Source organism: Anopheles marshallii, chromosome 2 (assembly GCF_943734725.1).
Source record: "Anopheles marshallii chromosome 2, idAnoMarsDA_429_01, whole genome shotgun sequence".
NCBI classification, from domain to species: domain Eukaryota; kingdom Metazoa; phylum Arthropoda; class Insecta; order Diptera; family Culicidae; genus Anopheles; species Anopheles marshallii.
In genome coordinates, this window is record NC_071326.1 from 56150589 (window position 1) to 56177693 (window position 27105).

General features: G+C 41.8%; 2 protein-coding genes across 2 annotated transcripts; one reads left to right on the top strand and one right to left on the bottom strand.

Annotated features, from left to right (window-relative positions):
• Positions 1-403: 403 nt before the first annotated feature.
• Positions 404-3874, bottom strand: LOC128718195 (uncharacterized). The gene is made up of 3 exons (XM_053811864.1): positions 3734-3874; positions 2198-2396; positions 404-795 (listed from the first exon to the last, which is right to left on the bottom strand). Exons 1-3 carry the CDS (start codon positions 3872-3874, stop codon positions 404-406), a joined length of 732 nt encoding a protein of 243 aa, XP_053667839.1.
• A 3225-nt stretch (positions 3875-7099) lies between these two features.
• Positions 7100-26411, top strand: LOC128718196 (uncharacterized). Its single transcript, XM_053811865.1, has 3 exons — positions 7100-7341; positions 7441-9725; positions 26077-26411. The coding sequence occupies exons 1-3, from the start codon at positions 7100-7102 to the stop codon at positions 26409-26411; spliced, it is 2862 nt and encodes a 953-aa protein (XP_053667840.1).
• The last annotated feature ends 694 nt before the right edge of the window (positions 26412-27105 follow it).

Here is a 27105-nt window from a genome sequence, read left to right on the forward strand (position 1 = left end):
TCCGCAATGCAGAACCCTTCAAAATTGGAGGATGCAATACGCTGAACGGGATATCTGCCGAATGCCCATATTGCCGCCTTTCCAGTCGTGTCAGCGACCCAATTGGTGGACCCAGCTAGGGCTCGGTACGGTTCGTATGATTTGAACATCTGCCGTGTACAGATCGGACTCTGTACCAACGCTTTTTCGTGTCTTGACTAACCAGGACGCTCTGGTCGCCACAGTACTGCCCTCCTAGACCGGTGTTATCGGTATCGCAGTGGAATTATTACTCTTCGTTGTAATCTCGTAACGCCGGTCGATATGGTGTCGTCGTTCTTCCGTCGTAAGATCGGCGGAGGTGGGGTACAGCTGGTGGTCGTATCAGCTGTCTGCGGTGATGCTGGACTGGTCGGCTCTTGGTTTAGGGATGGCTGTTCGGTCGATGCCGGGTGTTGAGTGTGAGAGTTGTACCGTAGACGAGTTCTGCTGGTGATGCATTGATGTCATCCTTAAAGGTGGTACGTAGAGTCCCAGCAGAATCAGTGGTAGGTGTTAACTCCATCTTGTTGTGTCCTTGGCAAATGGCTGCTTTCAGGGTGCGATGCCATCTTTCGATCAGTCCATTTGCTTGCTGATGATAGGCAGTCGTTCGCATATGCTTCGTTCCGAGTGTTCGCATTAGTTCCTTGAACATGGAAGATTCGAACTGTCTTCCTGGGCCCGTGGTCACGTACGAAGGAACTCTAAATCGGGCGATCCAGTGATAGAGCAGTGCCGAAACGACAGTTGGTTTTGCAATGTCCGGGATCGGAACTGCTTCGGGCCATCGGGAAAAAACGGTCGATGATTGTCAAGCAGTAGCGGTTACCATTGCTGACTGAAAAGGGGTCGATGATGTCTACATTGATGTATTGATGTGTGTCCTTTGTTATGTCTAGCCAAACGAATCGTTCGGTCATCAATTTGGCTGTGGCTTTTGCTCCAGGGTGACTCAGGTCATGGACGGCGTGAAGAAGCGGTTTCCGGAAAGACTTTGTAATGTAGGGTCAAATTATTCCACCAGGGCAGTCGGCATACAGCGATTTGTTGCTTCCTGGAATAGGTGTCTTCAGGTCGGTGCAGGTCGGTTGACGTTTTCCCGCTGATTATATCGGCCAGTTCGGGTTCTGTTACGCTGCGGGGTAACAAAACCGGAGTTTTAATTCCGTTGTTTTAATCGTCCGCGCGAAGGAGCGTCGATTATTTTAGAAGCCTCTCGCCGTAGCTTCTTTCTTTGCCAGAAAATTGGACGTTTCTATCAGTTTCGCGTAAATTAGACGGACAGGCTAGTCATCTAGTACATGACAGTGGTTTTAGCATCGGCTGATAGAATTCTTACTAATTCTTCCGTCAGAGTGGTGCGATACACGCGGTGTACGAAGCCAACATCCGAAGGGAAGTCAAGGCAAGATTGTCCAATTCTCCAATGAACTCGACACGTCTGTTCGTTTCCGAAGTAAGCAATGTAAAGATTCTTTATTGATAAATTTCAATGGGTTATATACTATTTTTCTTAAAGATATTGGCGCATGTAAAAATACGCTTCGTACGCGTTAATCGGGCTCATCGCATTTTTGCGCCTCTTGCATAACCGCGCGTTGCCGGGCTGTTTATGTTTTGAACGTTCTGCTGATCTAAGGTGCAACTCAATGCTACCTTGATCGCGCAACTGGCGACTCAATTTCCGAAATAGCGAGCCTAGCTGTTTGTTTCGCTCGTTCCCTATGTTAACGAACTTGTGTTTGTTTTGTTTCCTTTTTTTCCCAAATAATTTATTTTTTTATTATTGCTAGCTATCGTTGCGTAAGCAACAGGTTCGCTGGATTGATCTTCTGGCAGTTCCTCGAAGTGGATAGAAGGTGTCACCTGTATCCTTTAAATGTGTGTCGTGTGTTTGCCGGAAAGCGTAGATTAGAGGCTTGTGATCCGTGTAGATCCGGAATTCACGACACTCCAACAGGTGGCGAAAATGTCGTACTGCAAGGTAAACTGCTATCAGCTCTCGGTCGTAAGTTGAGTACTTCAGCTTTGCTTTCTCGAATTTCTTCGAGAAGAATCCTAGGGGTTGGAGTAGGCCGTCGACGAGTTGGTGTAAAACGGTTCCAGCGGCGAAGTCCGAGGCGTCGGTCCAAAGCGACAGCGCTGCGTAGCATTCCTTTTGCGTTGACCAAATGACCCAGGAAGGCGATTTCACTACGGCCAAATTCGCACTTAGCCGGATTAATGGCTAGCTGATGTTGCTCCAGACGCTGGAATAGCTGGCGCAGGTGGTCGTGATGTTGTTCCTCTGTCGCTGATGCTACTATCATGTCGTCGATGTAGGGGAACACGAAATCGAGACCTCGTAGTACATCATCGATGAGTCGCTGGAACGTCTGCGCGGCATTTTTCTCAAGCCGAATGGGATCGTGGTGTACTCGAACAACCCGAAAGGGGTTGTAATTGCCGTTTTCGGGATGTCTTCCGGATGCAGGGGGATTTGATGGTATGCTTTGTGCAGGTCGAACTTGGAGAAGATGATCTTTCCTTTGCGTTGAGGGCACGGTAGTCTCCACATGGACGCCAAGTTCCATCAGCTTTCCTGGTCATGTGTAGTGGGCTGGCTCAGCTGCTATTTGAAGGACGACATACTCCGAGCTGTACTAAGGACTCAAATTCCGCGCGTGCTGCAGCATACTTTTCTAGAGACAACCTTCGGAGGCGTGCGAAGGTTGGTTGACCGGTAGTCTCGATGCGGTGTGTGATGTTGGTCCGTAAGAGTGTTCCAGGCGCGATCTGTGCAGTCAGTGTGGGAAACTCTGTGAATAGGCTGGCCATCGGAGAAGTTCCGTCGCAAACCTTGACGGTTGGCTCTTCTAGATTACGATCGGGCTCTCCGGGCGTCTGCAGCTTGGTAAGGGCGTCCACCAGGCATCTGCGGCGAAGGTCCACCAGGAGGTGGAAATGTTGAAGGAAGTCGGCTCCAATGATGGCGGTGCCTACGTCTGCTATCACGAAGTTCCACAGGAATGCTCGTCGAAGTCCAGGGTGTAAAGCGATTCTCCATATACCTCTATGGGTGTTCTGTTGGCAGCAAACAATTTCATTGTTGATGGCTTATACGAGCAAGTACTGTGTTGGCGACTGATTACCGAGACGTCGGCGCCGGTGTCTATGAGAAAGCGTTGCTTAGTTCGTTGGTTGTCAATGAGTGGACTTCTCGCTCGTCGGATGATTGTCAGGATGAAGGAGATGGCGTATTGTTTCCCTGTCGTAGGTCGTGGAATGAGCAGGGAGCTCGGCAGTTTCGCGTCTGTTTGCCAAAGTTACGATGGTAGTAGCAAATCTCGTCAGATTTTCGGGCTAGTGAGTTAGCCCAGTTACGTGGTCAAGAAGCTGGGAACGAGAACGAGTATGTTCCCGGCGGTAGGTTTGCCTTAGCGCTTCCTCCAATCGTTGACTTAGCTGGTTTACTTGCAGGGTCAGGCGTTCTACTACCCCGCTCTTTACTTCCGACACGCTTTGGTATGGTCCGGTCCGATGGTAAAGAGCGAATAAATCCATTACTGCGTCGGCAACCTTCACCACTAGTTGAGATGGCTTGCGATCCCCGAGGTTCATGTCTGCTAGCAACCGATGCAGTCGACTTCGTTGTGATTCCTCGAAGTGTTGAATCAAAGCTCTCTTTGCAGCTTCGTAGCGGTCAGTACTAGGAACGTTTGCTGATAGGTACCTGCGTTTTGAGTATGTTGTAGCGCTTGACGTCACTTCTCGGAGAAATGTTCCACACGTCAAACCAATTCTCCAAAGCTAAGAAAAAGGTGTGGATGTCGGGGGCGCTCAACTCGGGCGGTTTGAGCCGCATGGCGTTCATCGTCTGAACTTGGAATCCTGCATCTCGGTAGTTGCGTCGCGCGTAGTAGATATGTTGAGCGTCCCGGGCTGCGTAGTGAGTCCAGTAGCGGGGCTGGTTACGTCGGAAGTATCGTTCTTGGTTACTTTATTTGTTGGGCTATGTAACATAGCGGCCACGATCCTCCTTCGCTTGTAACGTAAACACGGATGTTTGACTTTGCGTGGTAAAACGGGCGGTGAGGAAAAGGGAAAAGTATTCGGTGCGTCTGGAAACGTCACCCACCACGTGGCGAGGATTACATCAGCCTTTGATGATCGTCACAGTCCCCGACGTGGGATGTAGCACGGTGGTATGGAACGGGGTGCACGTATCACCGTCGATGGGCCGGTGTGTACGAGTCGACGTAGTACCCAACAGCGTTGGTACGAGATGTCGCGAGCAGAGCAGCGTGTACGGGCCAGGATGGTACGCTACAACATAGGTCCTAGACGTCGTGGGCAGAACAGCGTGTACGGGCCGGGGTGGTACGCTATAACTTAGGTCCGGGACGTAGGGGGGCAGAGCAGCGTGTACGGGCCGGGGTGGTACGCTATAGCGTAGGTCCAGGAAAGAATCGGATGGTTCCTCGCTGCTGCCGTTGATCCTTGGTGTTGGTATGGTGGTTCCCAACAAGGGCCTGCTTGAAATTGAAGGCGGGTGGTGGAAGCAATCACGTCGGGGTCACCAATTTTAGGGTTTCCAGCCGGTGTTGGAAACTATTTTTATTTAATCTTTCTACTGCTGGGAGTTGGGTCCCAGATAACTTTTTACTTCCCTACTATACGATTACTGGCTACTTATTAGCACGCGGGAGAACTTCCTCGTCGGAGATCGGAGCGAAAACTGAACTTTGGTACGGACATGGGGCCGTTTTTATACTAATTTTTGTCCATCTGTTACCTCGTATGTATGTGTTCTTTTGTTTTCCGTGAAATAATCGTTTCGAATCTCTGTCCTATTGTCCTAGCTTTATCGGTTGTCTAGTTTGGGTTTACCTAGGAATAGTGTTGGGCAATGAGCAGCTGAGGGCCTCACTCACTCTGCTCATCAGTGTGAGTGAGTGAGTATTTTAGCTCTGTAGGATGAGGGTACCTCTTTGAAGTCATATTTTTATGCCGAGAATAGTCAAGCTGTTCACATTTGTTAACGCTAGACAACAAAGATTGGGGTGGATCACGGTCTAAGCCTGTTTTTTGTATGCGTTTTGACGTTTCCAGGCTTATCCGCTTACAGCTCGCCATACAAATGGCAAGCCAAGTTAAGCATAGGAAAGAAGGATTAGATTGGTTTCTCAGTGAAAGTACCCAAGTAGCCAAAACCCAAACTCGACAAATGTCAAAACAAAGAATTTTGCTAGCTGGTCTGAGCCAGGTTAGGCCATGTTTCCCGTGTGCGAAAAAGGTAAACAATTTTTTTTTAACAAAAAGAACTGAAAAAGGATTATTTTAATAATCAGACTTGTATATTATTTCAAATACATTGAAATTAAAATCAAATTACTAAACTTAAATCGATTTTTCTCAAATTTTAGTTTCACAAAAATGATCCCTTGTGTCATTCTTTATGCCAAAATGCTATGTCCTTTACGAATCTGCACAGAATGATACAGCCCGGTACCTGTATTATTTGACAGATACAGGCTTAAAGCTTAAGCTTTCTAACTTTTGGGATGATCTACCCCATTATTAGAACAAAGCTTCTAGCTAGCAAGTGATCGACAACCAACGCACGACTTGGTGTGGTCTACTCGTAAACCAGTAGACAAATTTGGCCTTGTGTTAGTGCTCTGAGTAACACTAGAAAAAAGGACTCACAAGCCTCATCAGAAAGAGGGACCTCACGAAAGAGCCTCACAACTGAGCCTCAGAGCAAATGAGGCAGCTCATGATACCACCTCACTCAACGAGAAAAAGAGAGGAGAGAACCAAGAACCGGTGAGAGAACGAGTGTTTTTTTTGACTTATGGAAAATTGCGGCAAAAGATTTTAGGGTTTGAAGCTACACTGGACAAAAATTTGACCTGACACTAAGGGCTAAGGGTAGTCCTGAAGCAAAACAAAATCAAAATGAAAGTTTGTTTTGTTTTCAATGTTTGTTTTTTTGTTTTTTATTTTTATTTTTTGGTTCTCGTTGCAATGGTGCTTTTAAATAGTGATGGGTGGAAGGAAGGTGTCTTAACTTACACCTTTAGAAAAAAATTAATACATGTGTTTTATTATTAATAAAAAGCATTAGGGTTCATTCAATTATTACGTAACGCTATTAGGGGGGGGAGGGGGTTCCTTCAAACGTTACGGTTTGTTACATAGGGGGAGGGGGGAGGGAGGGGGGGTTCAACTTTATGTTACGTAACATAGAATAAGTTGTTCAGGTGGCTAAATTATTGATGATTCTATTTTTCGTCATTCATCATTGCCTGTCACTAACAATCTTGGTGGTGACTGTTAGTAACGGTGCGAGGTACCGGTACCACGCGCCAGAGGGCGGTATTCGCGATCTATGTGTGACCACCGCCTAATGACCCGCTTCGGGTCGGCTTGGCCACGATGGTCATTCTTTCAACCAGCGAGTGAGAGTACGGTTGTTTTTTTAACGACGCGCTATCGTGTACGAAGAATAATAAATCGGGACGGTTTGAAGTGTTAAAAGAGCCGAGATCGTTGGTTGAAGGACTGTGTAAAATGAAAGGGAATAATCTACAATAATTGAAGGAAGAAAAGTTTCATGAAATATTTCAAACTAAGAACTGAACTAAACACCTTGGACAATCGATACCGAGCAATGTAAATTGAACTCTTTGACAAGTGAATAAACAGTATCAAACAGAACGGCGCCCGAGACACACAGTCTTTTTGGTGAAGCAGAAAATATAAAATTCCGTATCACAACCAGTGTTTGCGTGTGAAATTCTCACATTTTTTGGTCCTTCGAACCGGATTCGTGATTCACGGAGTTTTTTCTCTTCCATCGCTCTGCATCAGGAGCTCGGTCAAACGCTCTGCATCAAGAGCATTTAGCAAATCATCGTTCGCGTCGTTCTACCGCCATCGCGCATAGCCCTGCATCAGGGGCAACGGCCGACGATAGTGCGCCATCGCAATACAAAATTTGCGCCCAAATTTTGTTGTTAGCGTCGCTTCGTTTGTTTCGTTTTTTTTATCGGCTTCGCTTGTTCGTTTCGTGAGTGTGTAAATTAACTGTGCCATGGACAAAAAAATCAAAGCCGTTCAGTTGAAGAGGAGGATTGCAGTGGAAAATATTAGTGCCCTCGAACGCTTTCAAGCCCAATTTGCCGGAGACGACGTCGATCAAATCCCGGAGGCCTTAGAAGACCTGGATAAGCACAAGGCAGATTACTTCGCCGCGGTGGCGAAGTTGGAGGAACTCGACGATGGTATCGAGGCGATCGAGGCATGTATCCTGGAAAGGATCAACGTCGAAGAGCGGTGCAGAAAACTAAGATCTTTCTTTCGAAAGCATCGGAGGGAGGAAGGTGCTCTAAACGTGACCACTGATTTGGCTTCTTCGACTCTTGCTTTTGGTAGGCCAAACGCTCCACACATCCGCCTTCCGAAGGTCGAATTGCCAACGTTCGACGGAGATCAGACGAAATGGTTATCGTTTCGTGATCGCTTCATTGCGATGATTGATGCTTTGCCGGATCTTCCGTCGATTGCGAAGCTCGAATATTTATTGTCGTCATTGAAAGGGGACGCGGCGGTTCCTTTCGAACATACACCGTTGACGGCGGACAATTATTCGGTAACGTGGTCAGCGCTTCTCAAGCAGTATGACAATCCGCGTGCACTCGTTCGTGAGTATTACCGAAAACTACATCATCTTCCTGGCGTGCAATCGGAGAGTGTGGATAGTCTGACCACTTTAGTGAACGAATTTTTGCGGAATGTGAGCGGTTTTGTGAAACTAAATCAACCGGTGGATTCATGGGACACGCCGTTATCAAACATGCTACTTATGAAGTTGGATCGTGCCACACTTCTAGCATGGGAGAAACATTCAGTGCACTTTACGACGGACAAGTACATGGACGTGGTACATTTTGTACAAGACCGGATTCAAATCTTAAAGTCGACTAACAATTTCGCGAGTGATATAGTCGATGGTTCGAGAAAGGTGGCCGGCACCTTGCGCTCATCACCACCGCGTCGATCGATCGCCAACGCAGCGTCTTCGCGATCATCTCCCATTACGCCAAATTACAAGTGTCCTTTAAAGTGCGTAGATAGTCACCTTCTTCAAAACTGTCCAGTGTTCTCTGGAAAGGACGTGCAACAGCGTCGGGAAATGGTAGCATCAAAGCAGCTGTGTTGGAATTGCTTGAGTGATTCCCATCAGGCAAAAGCTTGCAAGTCGGACTATACATGTCGTACTTGTCACCAGCGTCACCATACACTGCTACATACTCCTACTCCCAACTCAACAATCGCTATGGCAGTGCAAAACAACCATGGAATGGTGTTTTTGGAAACGGTGCGGTTGTACATCCTAGATGGCTACGGAAACCGTCATGAGGCAAGGGCTCTCCTCGATTCGGGCTCTATGTCAAATTTCATCTGTAATTCGCTGGCTCGGAAGCTTCTGGGGATACCTCGGAACAAGGTTCACGTATCGATCCTGGGCATCGGCAATTCATTACAGTTGATGAAGGGATCAATCTTTGCAACTGTGGAATCCCGAAACCTTACACATGCTTCTCAGCTGGAGCTACTCATCTTGGATTCTCCATTTATGGAAATCCCAACGTCGCCCATTGATACATCGTCGTGGAAGCTTCCGGAATTGCCACTAGCAGACCCATCGTTCTTTGTTCCTGACAAGATCGACATCATCATTGGCGGAGATACGTACTGGGAGCTTCATTCCGGTAGAAAACGTTCGCTCGGCAGAGGAAAACCATGGCTAGTGGAGACGTTATTCGGTTGGGTCATCGCTGGAAACACGTCATCGGGTGCTTCGCATGGTTTACAGTTGTGTCATCTGGCTGCCAATGAAACGCCTTCATTGGAATCGGTTATGGAGCGTTTCTGGGATACCGAGACAATTGGCGATGATACTGCCTTATCTGCGGAAGAGGATGCCTGTGAGAAGCATTTCGTGACCACCACAACCAGAGAGGCATCCGGCAGGTATGTTGTCTGTTTGCCACAAAATAATAATCCCAGTATCGTTTTAGGAGAATCAAAGGCGATTGCTGATCGTCGGCTCCTTGCGGTGGAACGAAGGTTAAGATCGAATCATGTGATGAAGGAAGAATACAGCAAATTCATGAAGGAGTACGAGCGTTTAGGTCACATGAAGCGACTTACCGAACCGGTCGATGATACCTATGAGCATTACTATTTGCCTCATCATGCGGTAGTAAAGGAGACGAGCACAACCACTAAGGTCAGAGTAGTGTTTGATGCATCCTGTAAAACTTCCTCAGGATTTTCCTTAAACGACAAATTATTGGTGGGACCGGTGATCCAAGACGACCTGTTTTCGATTATTGTACGTTTTCGGTCACATTCCATCGCCCTATCAGCGGACGTCGAAAAAATGTACCGTCAAATTCTACACGATGATCGCGACCAACGGTACCTTCGCATAAGATACAGAGAAGACCCAACAGAGCCCATTCAAACTTACCAGCTACAAACGATTACATACGGAACTGCGTCCGCTCCGTTCCTGGCAACTAGAACACTGAAGCAAATAGCTCATGATCATCAAACACAGTACCCGCTAGCAGTTAACGCAGTACTGAACGACTTCTACGTAGACGACTTATTATCGGGTACAGAAGAAATATCGGATGCAATCGAGATGCGTAGGCAGATCACAGGGATGCTCAAGTCAGCTGGCTTTTCCTTAAAAAAATGGGCATCCAACGTTCCAGAAGCTTTAATTGGCATTCCATCAGAAGATTTGGCAGTTCTCCCGACGCATGAGTGGCAAGATCCTCAATTTGTATCAACGTTAGGACTAGTTTGGGAACCAGCGGTGGATATGTGTAGGTTCCGGATTGACCTACCTCCTCCTGCGACAGTATTGACAAAAAGATTAACTTTGTCCTACATCGCCAAAATCTTCGACCCACTAGGCTTGCTCAGCCCAACCATCCTCATCGCCAAGCTCTTTATGCAGCAATTATGGTCCTTGAAGGCAAACGGAAAGCCTTGGGACTGGGATAGTGAGCTACCATCACATCTCCAAAGGGAATGGACGGCGTTTCATTCCAAATTACACTTCCTTGGTGAAATATGCATTCCTCGATTCGCATCACTCAAAGGAGCAATTAGAGTGCAGCTGCACGTGTTCGCAGATGCTTCACAACTGGCCTACGGTGCTTGTTGTTACATCAGGGCAGAAACTCATGCCGGGATCGCGGTGCAGCTTTTGGCAGCAAAATCAAAGGTTGTATCATTGTCCAACACCAATTCGATCCCCAGGCTAGAGCTGTGTGCGGTAAAATTGGCAATACAACTGTTTCGAAAGGTCAATCGAGCTCTCAATGGGACATACGAAGCTTACGGTTGGAGTGACTCAATGACAGCTTTATACTGGCTAAAATCTCCACCACGACGCTGGAAGCCATTCGTTGCCAACAGAGTGGCACAAATTCAAGCAGAAACCAAAATCTGCTGGAATCATGTTCCTGGCGTGGACAATCCGGCAGACGATGTATCGCGCGGTCTACTACCTGATAAATTACTATTTTGTCAACGGTGGTGGCATGGACCAGTCTGGCTTAGCAGCAAGGTCAAAGATTGGCCCAAGAGCCGTGAAGTAGAAGAAATCGACTCCAATGAAGAAGAACGAATTATACAACCGCAAGTTACTGCAATGGCAACCACGACCGAATTCAGCACCAGGTTATTTGCACGGTTTTCCACCTACCTCAAACTTCGACGAACTATGGCATACTGTTTGCGGTTTATACAGTGTTTAAGGACGGGCAAATCATCATCAAACAATACGCATGCCACTATTATTCAACTCATCGCATCAGTGGCACCGTTAACAAGCAAGGAGTTACAGGATTCTGAGCTGCAGTTGTGTCGTTTAGCCCAGAAGGATTCTTTTTCGGAGGATCGTCATCATATCGCAAGCGGCAAGGATGTGCCGCGTAATTCGAGGCTAAAATGGTTATCGCCCTTCATCGACCAGGCGGGAATCATGCGTGTTGGTGGCCGGCTTCGGAACGCACAACTCCCAGATTCTGCGAAACATCCAATTTCACTCGCCTCCAAACACCAACTGTCTTCATTGTTGGCAGAAGCCTACCACCAGAAATATTTACATGCGGGCCCGCAACTATTGCTATCCATACTGCGTCAACGGTTCTGGATAATCGGTGGACGCAATCTGACGAAATCTGTTTTCCATCGATGTCACAGATGCTTCAGGGCCAAACCCACACTAGTGAAACAGTCCGTAGCTGATCTTCCTGTTTCAAGGGTTTCACCAACAAGGCCATTCGCGGTGAGTGGCATCGACTACTGTGGGCCGGTTTTCCTCAAATCAACTGTGCGCAACCGGAGCGCCACAAAAGCATACATCGCTATTTTCGTGTGCTTTGCAACCAGGGCGGTCCACATCGAACTCGTGAGTGATCTCACCACTGCTGCGTTCCTGGCTGCACTTAGGCGTTTTGTGTCTCGCAGAGGTAAAATCGTAGAACTCCATTCGGATAACGCCACCACATTTAAGGGAGCTGCACACGAGCTTCATCGTATCTATGAGATGCTTAAGTGCAGTGATCGCGAGCGCAACGCGATCTTCAACTGGTGTGTCAACGATGAAATTCAGTGGAAATTTATTCCACCTCGGGCACCACACTTTGGCGGGCTGTGGGAGGCTGCGGTACGATCAGCGAAACAACACATTATTCGCACGTTAGGAGGCACGAGCCTTACTCAGGAAGGTATGGTCACACTTTTAAGTCAGGTCGAACAGTGTTTAAATTCTCGACCATTGGTTCCACTATCAAGTGACCCATCAGATACGGAACCACTCACCCCAGGTCATTTTTTAGTAGGATCAAATATGACATCACTTCCTCAAATTGATAGAAGGCAGGTATCATCAAATAGACTGAAGGAGTTTGATTTGGTAGAGAAACACTTCCAATCTATTTGGTCGCGTTGGTATCCGGAATACCTGCAACAGTTACAGGCCCGCGCGAAACACTTAATGGTTCAACCGGTTCAGCTAAAGGAAGGACAATTGGTAGTCATCAAGGAAGATAATGTACCACCTACCTTATGGCCGATGGGTAGAATAAAGGTATTACATCCAGGAAAGGACGGTGTAGTTAGGGTCGTAACACTACGTACAGGTGCAGGAAAGGAAATCGTTCGAGCGGCAGCTAGAATTGCAATTTTGCCTGATCCTAATACTTTGTCCGACGAAGAGTGCTAAGTAGGTGCAACACGACACTTACGAAATTAGATTTCAAGAATATAAAGAAGTTCCTTCTTTGGTGGCCGGGAATGTGTAAAATGAAAGGGAATAATCTACAATAATTGAAGGAAGAAAAGTTTCATGAAATATTTCAAACTAAGAACTGAACTAAACACCTTGGACAATCGATACCGAGCAATGTAAATTGAACTCTTTGACAAGTGAATAAACAGTATCAAACAGAACGGCGCCCGAGACACACAGTCTTTTTGGTGAAGCAGAAAATATAAAATTCCGTATCACAACCAGTGTTTGCGTGTGAAATTCTCACAGGACGCTTGAAAGAAATATCGTTGTAGGACGCGACGAAATTTCGAGTTGCAGGACGCAACATTGCCACTGCTGCATAGTTTCGACCTCACTGGTTGGGCCTATTTTAGTTGTGTGATTTGTATTCGCACCTTTATACAGTATACATTAAGTATAAATTTCTCTTTAGATTTAGTCTCAGATTCTTCATTTTGTATCATTATTGTTTGTATTTGTAGTTGTTTTGATAAGTTATTCATGGCGTCAGTAAACAAGCCTATTTGTTCTTGTTGTTGTCTAGCGGTTTATGTGAGTAATACGATTTTTTACAGAGTGTTTGTTAGCGATAGGGTAAGTGTACCAATTGTGCTAGCACCAATTGTTGTGCTATCGTTGGACATGAAAAAAAGGATAAATAAAAATATATAAAATATGAAAAAATGGCGATATGCAATCTCAAATCAAATGAAAGACTGGTAGAACTTCCTGAGTTTGACAATATCATGCAATATAAAGGAAACGTAAAGCCAATCCTAGTAGTGATTGTTAACGGAGGACCTGACCAAAAACCTCGATACAGGAAGGTAATCGACGTGGCAATCCATCATTTTCGGAAATACGACTTGGATGCTTTTTTTTGGCTACTAATGCACATGGTCGAAGCCCGTTTAATCGCGTGGAAAGAAGAATGGCGCCATTGTCACGAGAATTGTCAGGCCTTGTTCTACCTTATGATCATTACGGAACCCATCTTGATGAAAGACTTCGGACTATTGATTTGGAATTAGGGAAAAACAATTTTAAGTATGCAGGTGAAACGGCTGCAGAAATATGGAACGACTTAACATTCGATGGATTCCCCGTAGTTTCGGATTATATTGACCCAAGTTCCTCCGAGTTATCGTTTGATTCCATACTTAGCTGTGATGCAGAATGGTGTTCAGCACATGTACGCACTTCACAGTACTTTCTGCAAAAAGTGAAATGTGCAAACCGCAAATGTTGCAGCACACCCAGAAACAGCTATTTCGATACAATGCCAACGCAATTTATGTCTGCTCCGATTCGCATCAATCAAACTGCAGATGGGATTAAAGCCGTGTACCCAAGTTTGTCCGAAACGAGTGGATCGTTTGTTTCACTCTTCCTTAATAACTCGATAACACTGCAAAGATCCTACCTAAATCTCTTCCATCCTACAAAGAGCTGCCATATGACCTTTATTGCCCTTCATTACAAAAGGCGTTACAAAGCAGAGTTTGTAAAATTTGCGAAATATATTTTGCTTCACAAGTTATGCTGAACCAACATAACCAAATTCATTCCACAAAAAATCGGTTGTTAGAATCGTCGTCAGTGTGCAAACACGACGTAAATAAAAGTAAAAAGTTAGTAATATGTTTGGGTTCAGATGATGAAGATTTGGGACACGTTGTAAACGATAATGCTATCCCAATCGTCAGCATTGACCAACATATACAGCCATTTTGGCAAAACTTGTAATCTAAAAGTAAAACGTCTAAAAATCTGTAGCTTGCTGTTTTTTTTATCTTTATTATGTTCAAAATAAAAATGGAAGTTAAAATTTCTTATTTTTTTCTTATTCTCTTATCTCTTATCTTATTCTTATCTTCTTATCTACTTCTTATTAGGAAGTCTTATTTTTTTTTGTAAAATAAAAAAAATTAACTGGTTATTAGAGAGAGAGAGAGAGAGAGGGGGGTGGGGGGGGGGGGGAGGGTTAAACAAAATATTACGTAATTAATTGAGGGGGGTTCATTCCAGCGTTACGTTTTGTTACAATGGGGAGGGGGAGGGGGTCCAAAATTCTCAATTTTTGCGTTACGTAATAATGGCCCCTTACTACTTAAAGGCTTTACTCCTGTGAAGCATGATATTTTTATTATGAAAAAAAGATGATGAAATTTTTATCATGAAAAAAGATGTATTAAACATTTAAGTAAGGGAATATTCCTAATAAATTTAGCAAAGTTTAATAAAAATATGTTTCAACAATTTTTTTTCATTAAAGATATTTAGTTAAATATTTTAAATATTGTTATGTTGTTAATTATAGGATAACCATCCTGAAATCATTAATTTACCAGAAGTTAATCATTTCGTTTTTTTTTAAATATTTTCTTAATTTTTCATAATTTTCATAACCACCATTGTTTTTAACTAGTACAGCCACGGAAACAAAAATTAAAACATACCTTATAAAATTTTAATTGTTACCTATCCATGACCAACTCGAGCCTATAGTGCAAAAAATATGTCCAGCGTAGCTTAAAACCCTATAGGGGGGGGGGGGGGGGGGGGGGGGGGGGGGTGTACTACAAGGCAGGGGTGGTGCGCCAACACCTCCCTCGGTGATTTGCTCGTACGATCTGATACCTAACACGAGTTATCACCGGCAAGTCCTGATTCAAGCCTCCCCGTGGCGCTGCTGGATACGGATACACTGGGCCTCACTAACTCTGTGTTTCTTAACTAATTGAGAGGGCTGCGGGCCACCAGATGTATAGGAACTGGAAGGTGTGTACTCTAAGCGCACCGAAAGGTCAAGCCTAAAATCTGTTGTTTCTGCAAAGGGGCCGCGATATGTATAGGAGCTGGAAGCGATAGATTAAGTCCTTCTGGCCAAGCCTTAAATCCGTTGTGTCCCATACGAGAGGGGCCAAAACATAAACACTCCAGCCGGGAGCAGAAACATGGATGTCTTGTGTCTTATTGTTCGAACGCTTGTGACTTAGCACCACCTCCTTAGTCACTAGAGGCCGATGCAACAATGGGGATAAGCGCGGCCCGTCTGTGTGCCCATGCGCCGTATCTCCAGCATACGTGCCAGCGAGTACTTTATATGGACTAGTTATCCGGAGTCTCGTACATGCAGCAATGACCTTGATTTCCATGAGGCGAACGCGTGAAAACTACTGTTGTGAAACCTTCGAAAGTTGTCATAGGTGTTAGTGACTAAAGCTAACAACGGTGAGACGAATGGCCTAAACGCTGTAGGGAGTGACGGGTCCTGCAAAAACGGTGGAGCTGGCCCGATCCTCCAGATCCACGTACAGTTGTTGACCACCTAAAGTCTTCACAGTTAGCCACACGCAGTAGTTGGATGGCAAAGGACGTGGTCACAAAATTACCCCCGGCAGTCGAACGCTGACGTTGTCACATCCCGGTCTTGTAGTCAACAAGTGGTAGTTGGCTGATGTATTCTGTGGCAAGTGTACTATCGGTGTCTGCTAAAGGCCGTTTTCAGCCCCTTGTGGGCAGTTCTCGGCTCATAGGCACCGTAGTATGTGCCCGCTGTAGGGAAACACCATGTGGGCAATCCCGCCACTGCAGCATAGGCTCGTGTGGTAGGTATGTTGAAGCGTGACTTTGAGTCTCGGGGGCTTAACAACCCCCAACCTCTTGTCTATACCTGGATCTTATCTTACCAAACACGAGGGGAGTAGACGCACTGATAGGACTGATTGCCTTGCGTAGTTGTCCTTGCTGATTTCGTTATCATCTCGAACGCCTGACATCTAACCAATGTCATCGTGCGGCGCCAACTTCGTCAACTTCGTGCAAGTATACAAATGTATCCAAGCAGGCCTATCGCTGACGTATGTCTTAACGGACCATCCGGCATAGGTTCTGAGGCCTGAGGAGTTTTTAGTCAGTAGGCGCTCCGGCGAATCGGGCAGTTCCCTGGGTGTGGTGCCTCCTGCATACGAGCAGGTGTCCTCTGGACGTGAGTTCTCTATGAAGATTCTCTCCTCCGATAAACCAAAAGAAAGAATGGAGGGGACTACAAAAATCTTTTACCCAGGAATCTTCTTTTCTTTGTTTATCTTTATAATTTGCGTTGGTTTTTTTCCAAAGTGGTGGCCTTGCATGTAACTGCATAATCAAGAAGAGACATTGCTGTAAGTTCAATTTCGTTCAAAAACAGATTTCGTTTAAAATATAAAACATAGCCCTAAAAATTTAAATTTTTACCATACCATGGCCAACTCGAACCCATAGTACAACAAATATGCCCAGGGTAGCTTCAAACCCTATGGGACGGGGAGGTAGGGGATTACAAAAATCTTTAACCCAAAATTCTTTTAATCTCTTATTTTTTCTGAACAATATCGTAAAAACAAGGGATGGCAATTCCACAAAACCGTCAACACAAACCGTCATCAACCTGGGTTTAAGGCGCAATCCTCCACCCACGAGAACATCCAATCCCGATAGGTTTGTCTCCACTTGGTTTGATTGTGATATTGTGCTCTGAGCTCGTTGAGCTCATCTACGCCTAACGGGTCATGGCGAATATACTGTCATTGGCATGGATCGACATTCTTATCACTTCTTTCAATTCTCATCACATGTCCCTATCAAAAAAGGTGTTAGTTCATGATTGTGAAAATATGAGTTCCGACGAATAGCTAACCCAGCTCGTGATCTATTCTTCTTCTACAAACGCCCTACTCACCAATACCGCGTGTTAGTTTATCTTGAAATAAAATCGATGACGCATTGCCTGTTGCGAGAAATCAATAACGAAAGCCTTTCCTCAAAATGGCGATTTGACAGCTTTTGCTCAATATTCAATTACTGTAGACCGCCGGGTAAGTAAAACCTTTTAGTAAAATTAGAGGGATTAAGAATGATTATTTTACGTTCTTGATTTTGTAGAAATATAAATTTCACAAAGGAATGTATGTACAAATTTTAAACTCGTTGCATTATTGGAAGAGGTATACAAGGAATGTAAAAAATAAGGCATACAAATGTTCGTTTATAACTGGTGTAGAAAAGTATATGATTAAAAGAGCAATGAAAGCAAGAAGTGCGTAGGTTTTCGTAGGTGGAGGTTAAAATGTTAAAGTATGATTTTTGTTGTTGTATTTCTAACATCTGTTCTTCGCCCCTTCATTTGATTCCAATCGGATTACAATGCGTAACTTATAACAACCACATTCAACTAATAACAAACACACAAAACATTCTCTACCTACCCGAAACTTCTCAAACCGACGGGTACGGTTCGTCTCTCTATTTCGAATTCTTGTAATTTACTCTAACAACAGTCATGAAGAAGACCGACAATACTACATTATGCCCGCAATAACAATTCCAGAGTTTTATTTATTAATGAATTAATAGGAGGAGTCCATATATGGCTAATAATAGGGCAAAGAGCCATTGAAAATTTTGTTGACCACAATCTATCCCTCGCTTCTTTTCGTTCCCGTGTCATGTTTACTTTTTCCTAGTGTGTTTCGTTTCCGTTATTGTGTTTTTTATTGTTTTGATGCCTGGGTGTTTGTTTATTTGTTTGTTTTTATTTCATGTTCTGACGTTATTGTGCAGCCCTCGAGACAAACAATTTTGACTTAATAAATAGTAATAATTATTATTATAATGTATGTAATAAAAAAAATAAAGTAATTACCATGAATCATTTTATCTGTCTGTTAGTAATTTATATTTCCTGCTTATATTTGAATATCTAGAACCATTCCAACTTACCAGGTGCTATAAAAAACGTTTCGCTTCGCTAGCCCAAATGTTTAAACATATTCTGTTAGTTCTAATTTGATTTTCTTATAACCATCAACTTAAGTATCTTAGTACTGATTGTTATTCCCAATAGATGAGCAGGCTTTGAGTTATTTATAGATTTATTATGTTATAGATGAGTTTTATAAAGTTTTCTCGCAATTGTTCGTTAAAATTGGTATAAGTTCCTAATCAGTAAATCGTTCGATGAGACCTAATGAACATTAATTTGTAAGAATACTACTATTGAAAAAGTACTCTGGAATACTAATTTGTACTACATTCAAAGGCATTTCGCGTAATCATTCAATTTTCCAATGTTATAAAACGAATATCCGATTCACATCTATTTTAAACGTAAATTACATTTTAAAAAACCTTGCATGCGAGAATCGCTCAAGCTGCAAAGAAAAATTAAAAGCATCTTTCATTGTGTTTTTTTTTTGTAATATATTTAATTTCCAGCATCCAAATAGTTTTATTTACAATTATTTTCTAATCATTACCGGGTGTTTTATTATCAAAATACATAACAAACAAGAATGTAGTTTTATTCTATTTTGTCGAAATTGACCACTGTACTGTGCTGTGTTATATTTGCGAAGGCTTATCTTGACAACCGTTTTGCTTTAAAGTCTCCATTATCAAATCCGGGAATTATATCGCATACAAAAAATTTATATCGCTAAAAACACGATCCTGTTTCATTTGTATCCGATTTGCTGGTAATATAAGTTCACAATTACTGCAGATGCTTTCCATTCAAAGAAATCAACCTGTTCTACTTATGTGCTACTTTTAGAGATCAACCAATACTGCAATTAATTAGTGTTACAGTATTGTGTTCTGCTGTTCCACAAACCACACATGTATGGCAGCAAGTTTACATCGTTTATAGATCTTCAGATTCGCTCACCGAAAAATCAGTGCATAGTACAGTGCTAGGCTATATCCTTCCGAGTCGACCACAACCGACCGCGTGAATTATCTACTGCAAAAGTGCAATAAAGTAAGTTTATACATGCTGTATTATTAGTATTTTCAAATGTGTGTCTATTCAGTGTACAATTCGCGAATTTGCTTTCTCGTGTGTAATGTGCATTCATTTTCTGTAGTTCCTTACTTTTTAAAAGTCTACGACTATCAGAAATGACAGTCCAAGCCATTTGATGTTGAATGATCCTGAATATTGTCAAATACTTGTACTAATTGCTCATAATACATGGTTCGCTTGGGGTTTGGTACTGGTGATATCATGTAAAAAGTGATGATGGCGCCTGTCGCCGATAGGATCACCGGCGTTAGATACGCCACACACCACGAGGTGCGAAACGCAAGAGCTGCATCGACATTTTGGGTGCAGCAGTGGGTCGAGGTTCACGCCCAAGTCTGTGGCACGGCTTTGTATCATCGACATTATGGGTGCTGCGACAACGCTGAATCGCAGCCCGAATGCCGGTGCAGCGGCGATCAACACACTCGCACCACAAACCTGCGCCACGGTTTTGCGTCGTCGGCAATATAGGTACCGCGACGACAAGACGTTAGCAACAGGCGGTGTGCGTAATTTAAGGTCAATTATTGTTAATCTTGAGAAGCTTTCGAAAGACATTTCGCATAAGCTACAGCGCCACTAAACCAAATTGTTAAGGCTAGAAAAAATATTATTGTAATATAAAGATTGAAATTTTGTTGTGGAAGTTTATCACCATAAAAAATTTAAAGCTAAATTAAACAAATATAGTATGCCTAAAATTCCGTTTCAATCCTGTACTATCTGAATACATGTTATATGAATACATGTCTATTAGTCTATTCTAACAATTTTAATTGAAAAATAAACCAAAACTATTAAAACAAGTGAATTAAACCGTGAATTTCCTAGCCCAACATTAGGTTTGATAATTTAATCAATGCGACTAACTAAGATTTAATTATTCAGCATATTAAATTTGGAATCTGAGATCCATGATCGTGTAAACATGGAACAACATTTCTGGCGTTTTGTATGACTGCGGGCTGTTTCAGTTCTGTTCCGTTCCAGCGTGTCACCTGGCAAAAATGCTGTCATTTGATTTAGTTTTTGTTATTTATTGATATGTGATAAATTAACCTATTGAAAAAATTACAATTTCGGGGCCTCAAGCTGCTTGATTTGCGTACCGCTTCTTCTTCATCCTGTTCATCGTGCTTGGGGAAAATGTTGGCTTCCGGATATCGGGTTGGTTTCTGAATGGAATGGACGAATGGATTAGAGGCAAGCAATTAGGAATGTATCCGTTTCCTTAGGGGAGCAGTCATCGATAATGTCGTCAAGCTCCACCGATCGGATGATATGCTAACGAATGAAGAAATTGAGGAATGTCGTTGAAGTCATCTGTGCAATGTAATTATACGTTGAAAATATTTTAAATGTATACATTTTAAGCTTCATTTTTGCAAAAATTTAATCAATTTGAAAGCCAAAACTTTCTCGTTCTTTAATGAGCACGCATTGTTGAATGCTCAGTGGCTATAGAGAACCTCGTAGGTGTCAACGTATGCGTGAAGTTGGTATCATTAAGCTATAAAGAATTCAAAAGCTCATGAATCCTGTACTTTGCCTCAGCTATAATTTGTTCGCCAATAGGCAAATGACACACATTTGCTCTTCGTAATCAAGAATTTTAAATCTTCGATTAGGCTAAGTGTACCAATAGTGGTGCAATTTGTAAGCATACGAACAATTTCGTTCAATTCGATTTCGAATCGATTTTTCGATTTTCGATTTTTCAACAAAATAGGGTAGAAAAAAATCGATTCTCTTTTGAAAAACAATGATATTTTCATTTCAATATCATTCATAAATAAAAAATTGCTTTCCATATAGCATCTGTACCAGCATCTTATTTAATTAAAATAAATACGCTCCATATTCCAGAATCCGCCATATAGAAATTGGACGAATTAAAACCACGAACGTGTACTATGAATATAGTGATACAATACTTTAGGTTTACTTAACATTATTAACAGACTCGTACTTTATTACAACTAATTTCGTTTTGATTATTCCTGCGTATTCTGCCTACTATACTACTGCTATATTTCGTCTACTATCGTATTCTAGTGGAGCGCTCACCAATAGTAGTGTCTTACCGGTTCTTCCGACACTGCAGCGCTTTGCAAGAAAAATGGAAGCACGGCACTGCCATCGAACCGTGACTTTAAATTTGAATACCTTTTTAATAAATGATCCAAAAAGAATCATCCAATAAATGATTCAATAAATGATCCAGTAGTAGTAGTAGTAGTAGTAGTATGTTTGTATATTTAATGGTATCTTTTTACAATCGTAATGGTTCATAAACTCAAAGGACAGCGGGTTCAACGACATTATTGTTCCTCGCTTAATACTAGATACTATTTGGCTGTGCCAGTTGGAATGCAAAAATGTAACAATTTACCGAATATAAATGTAAGAGCAGGGAAAAATTTTCAGAAAAAAACCTACATGAAGTAGATTAATAAGAATAAGAACAAAAAAAAAGGGGGGTGGTTTGTTTCTTAATCCTAATTACTATCTATTGCTACAAACTAATTCTTACAACTAAATTATATAGTCTAAACTTATAACGTTCTGTTTTAACATTCTTAATAACTTTTAGGATGTCAGGTTTTAGGATCATAAGGATTACTGGGATCCAGAGAATTTGTGGTAATCGGGTGAAAGGAGTGATTTTTTTTGTTACAAAAGTTGTTCGTTTATATTATTATTTCTGCATCTTTTATAGTAGTTATGATTAAGTTTTTTTTATGAATTCTTCAATGGTAGTAATACGACATACTCTGTGCAAAGTTCTAGTTCTGAACCAAGGTGGTTTAAGATTTAAGATTGTTTTAAGATTGACATTTAAGATTGTTTTCAGAAATTTGTTTTGAATTCTTTGCAATCTAAGTTTATGAGTCCTAGCACATGAGTCCCAAACTGGAGAGGCATAGATAATATTAGGCCGTATTATAGCAGCATATAGTAACAGTTTGTTGTCTAGATTTAACTTGGATTTTTTTGTTGAGTAGACTGTAAAGACTACGAAAAACTTTTGTACACTTCATGATCGTATTTTCAATATGCGGCTTGAACGTCGAGAGTCATTCCCAGATATTTTACGGTTTGTTTCCAGGGAATGTTTGCATTAGATATGTTAATTTGTCGGTCAGGTATTTTTTTTTTGTACAAGTGAATCGAGTGAAGAAGATAGCTTTGGATTTGTTGTTGTTAATTTTAAATTTCCATTTCTGGCAATATTTTAAATATAAATTAAGTTAATTAAGTGTTTAAGTTATTTATAATTGTTTTAGCTCTTTTACCCGACAACGTTATGGCGACATCGTCAGCATAGAGATATTGGTTACAATATTTCATTTTTGGTATATCGGAAATGTATATATTAAATAATAACGGAGAAATAACGCTTCCTTGAGGTACCCCGGCACAAGGGGAGTATGATTTCGAAGTGGCTGAGTTAATGTTTACTTTGTTGTTTCTATTTATAATGAAACTTCTTATTATATGGATTTAATAGTTGGGGAAACGCAGTTTGATAAGTTTGGCAATTAGACCATTAAACCATATAGTATCGAACGCCTTTTCTGTATCGAGTAATAATAGACCTGTGGATTTCTTAACGTTTCTATTATTTATTATGTAAGTTTTTAATCTTTCTAATTGATGAGTAGTTGATAACCCGGGTTGAAAACCAAATTGAGCGCTTGGTATTATATTAAATTTTTCTACATGATCTCAAAGTTTTTTGGCGATGATCTTTTCGAACAGCTTTCCTAAGCAACTAAGTAGAGAATTGGTCGGTAATTTGAAGCAATACTCAAGTCTTTTCCAATTTTTGGAATAGGGACCACTTTTGCCATTTTCCAACTACTTGGAAAGTAACCTAGCTTAAGTGCGCTATTCATTATGAAATTTAATAAGATAATTATATTTTTAGGAAGATGTTTTATCATTTTATTGTTTATTTGGTCTATGCCGGTGGATTTTTTATTTTTAATATTTTTGATTGTTCTGATAATATCTTTAGGTCTTATGAAGTCTGAAGGCTTGTAATCCGGACTTGGATGAGCTCGAAGAAAATTATTCACTGTTGCATTGATATAGTTTTCTATTGGACTTGCAAAGTGGCTGGTAGTATTATGTGCCTTTTCGAAATGTGATTTAATGGCTTCACATTTCTCTTTTGCGGTCAAAAGAAGATTCCCAGTATCTTTAAGCGGCTGAATTGTAGTAGGCACGTTTTTCAATGTTTTAACTAATTTCCACTTTCTATTATTATTATTATTATTGTGTGCGGTATTGATTGATTCCAGATTGCATGCCCAAGCAGCGTTCCGAACTATGTTCAATTTGGTTTGAATAGTAGCCTTAAGCCAGAGATAAGTTGATTTGAATGTTATGTTATGCCTATGTCGCTGCCACTTTTTCCTGAATTTATTTCGAATTTTGATAAGTGACAACACATTATCAGGTATTATTAAATTATATTTACCCGTTGTTGTGCGTGGTACAGCAATATTATGGGCTGAAATGATGGTGTCCGTAACTTCAGTTATTAACTCGTCAATTTGGGAGGTTTGAACAATGCTACTTAAATCCAATTCAGTTGTGTCGATGCTATTTTTTAATAAGGTTTTGAATAATTGCCAGTTAGCTTTGGAATAGTCAAATACTTGTCTGTCAGGTTTGTTAATGGAGGTTGTGTTTCTGATTTGAAAAGAAACTGGAAGATGATCGGAAGTTAGTTCTGTGAGTGTAACCGGGTTGGAAATATCAAGTTTGTTATTTGTTAAAACTACATCAATCGTCGATGGTGAGCAGTTCGAATTTGACGGAATATATGTAGGCGAGTCCGGAAAGTATATTGAAAATTGACCTTTTTGAATTTTCTCAAATAAGGATTTTCCTGCTTGATTAGCAGATACGCAGTTCCAAAATCTATGCCGTGCGTTAAGGTCTCCGCAAACATAATAATTATTAGCTGTATTAGTTAATTTTTTTATGTCTTTCTTGAAGTTAGCGATATTGGAATTACCACCCGGGTGATATGCGGAAACTATTGTTACAGGAGTATTCAAAGTAAAAATCTTTTTCTCCGATGGCTTCAAATACGTCCAAGTTAAATTCAGGCAACAACTCGTGCTTTATACAGCTTCTTACAAGCAATAATATTCCTCCTTTTGGTCCCTCAAGTGCCAAAACTCTGGCAATTTTTCCACTGCATTACACCGCTTCTATTGGAGTAATACTTCCAATTCACTTTTTGATGGTCGAGTGCAGTTATCGTGCGTAGCACTTTAAGGTCGACCGTTCCTTTGTCGAAATGTAACAAGTACGCAGCTTGTTCGTCATAGCGCTTGTGCTTCATTGCTAGCTTTTTAATGGTCACTGGTGTCAGTTTCTCATCCGTTAAATTTGTTGTAAGTTCACGATTGGCATGTCCATTAGTCCGAGCAGGACGATTTTCGTTGTCTTGTCTTCCTCAAGTTGATAAGAGTGGAAACTGAGGAAACTTTTTTTGAAGTGGTTGAGGAGCTTTTTGTGGTCTTCGATGGAACTTGTACGCACTACTATTCCTTTAAGCGTTACGTTGGTCGTGTATCGCACGACACCAGAAGCAATTATCTTTTTATGTATATCCGCAACGTTGGTACTGGCCACGGTTATTGGTGGTGGTGGTTTTATCGTTTTCGCGTGTCTTATGTGCGTAGTCGCATTCACATCGATTACGTCGTCAACAATAGATTCGAGGATACTAAACGGATTCGTATCCACTTTTTTCACTGATTTGGACGGAAGGCCAACTACGGATTTATGGAATGTGTCAAGAGGCACAGAAGCAAGCCTCTTAGATGTAGCACTTCTAGCCCGGCCCATGCTGTTCCAAGCGAAAAGATGTTTTGTTCACTCTATCCCTGTATGTGTGTTAGGTGTACCTCTGGAGGTAGCTGATGCACGTCCGTTCGCTAACGATAGTGAAAGCGTTCTGCAATAAATGATCCTGTGAAGAAATGTTCAAGAAAAAAATATGATAATGATTTAAATCCAAATCTTTTAATATTTTTCTACAAATCGTTTGGAGTGGGTATAAAAAATTTGTCATTGATTTGACTTTTCAAATAAAATTTTGTGAATTTTTCAAATGCGGAATGTTTAAATTCTTGATATCTTGATCCATTTTTCAAGCACTACTTGATTTCGGAACTTCTAAGATGACAAATTGGAATCATTAAATAACGGCAAAAAAACAAAAACCAGTTTTTTATGCATTTTGTATCACTAAATGTTGGGATACTATTTCTGTAACCTTTTACTGGGGAAAACCATGTTTATATTTTCATGTTGCCGTTGTCAGTTGGGCAAGTTTTTGACGGCATAAGAAGCCATCTTATTATTAAAATCTGTTGTTCGTGTTACGGCTAATAAACTTTACGAAGTATTTCTAGGAACTGTCGCGTTTACTTTATTTCTTTAATTCAATTTTTAACGTCCTGGGTCCATACACTAATCAATTAAGGAATTAAAGCTCACAAGACATTTCCGAGAACTAAGATTATATGATTTCTAACCGAAGGTTCAACAACAACTGACATTATGAAAAAATATGGCTTCTTATGCCGCCAGAAAAATAAAAAATGGCAGACCTAGACCTCTTGATGTTATCCATGAAGAGGAAGAAATATTTTTGACAAAAGTCGCTGTTATTTCTTGGGGTTCGGACGGATGGACGCGGAAGCACAGATCGTTTACCATTGTTTTTACGTTTACTTATTACATTTATTAATAATAATAATAATAATAATAATAGAAGAGCGGCGAAGTGGAAGTATCGGCTTTGCTTCCGGATGATGTACTTGTTGTTGTTCAGCTGGTGCCGGGGAGGGAATCGGAACTGACCGTTCCGATGTTGGCACGTCCGGAAGCTTCGTTGTCAAAGGTAGAGACGCTAATGATGACGATGAGTTCGCTGACAACCATGCCGCAGACAAAGACGATGATGATGATGAAGACGAGGACGTAGGTGATGACGAAGACAATGACTTAGATGATGGTGATAAAAACCATGACGTTGGGGATAACGATGACAATGACTTAGATGATGAATATAAATCCCACGAATCCAGTAAGACATCTAATGGTAAACGTCTCGACTTTATGTCCGATGATCGACGATCGCTAGCGATCATTCTTCGACGCAGTTGATTAACATGACTTCTTATCATCCGATCACCTTCGATTTTGACTTGATACATTACGTTTCTATTTCTTTTAACGATAACTGCCGGGATTCATGTCCATGAACCTCGCCTATAGACTTTTGCATATACTTGATCATTTGGCTTGAAACCTCTTACACCTGTTTCAACTGTTTCATGCTGAACCTTTGCTGGTGGACGTAGCAACTCATGATTGGTTCTTATAGTTCTGCCAAACATCATTTCTGCCGGTGTTTTGCGATGTTCTAGTTGTGCATTTGGAGTAGTTCTATACGCTAGCAGAAATATATCTATTGCTTATTGCATTGTTGTATCCCCGTGCTTGATTTTCACCAACGCTCGTTTAAAAGTGTCAACAAAACGCTCTGCTTGCCCATTTGACTGTGGGTGGAAAACTGCGGTTCTTATGTGATGAATACTATTTGCCGTACAGAATTCCCTAAAAGCCTCACTTGTGAACTGCGTTCCATTATCCGATACTAATGTAGTGGGCATGCCAAACCTTGCAAAAACACCTCTCAGAATAGCTATCGTTGCTGTTGTTGTGATACTTCTTGTTTTAACAATTTCCGGCCACTTTGAACAAGCGTCTACTATCAACAGGAAATAATCCCCATCTATGGGACCAGCATAGTCGACGTGTATTCTCTCCCACGGGAAAGAAAGTTTACCCCAGGGGA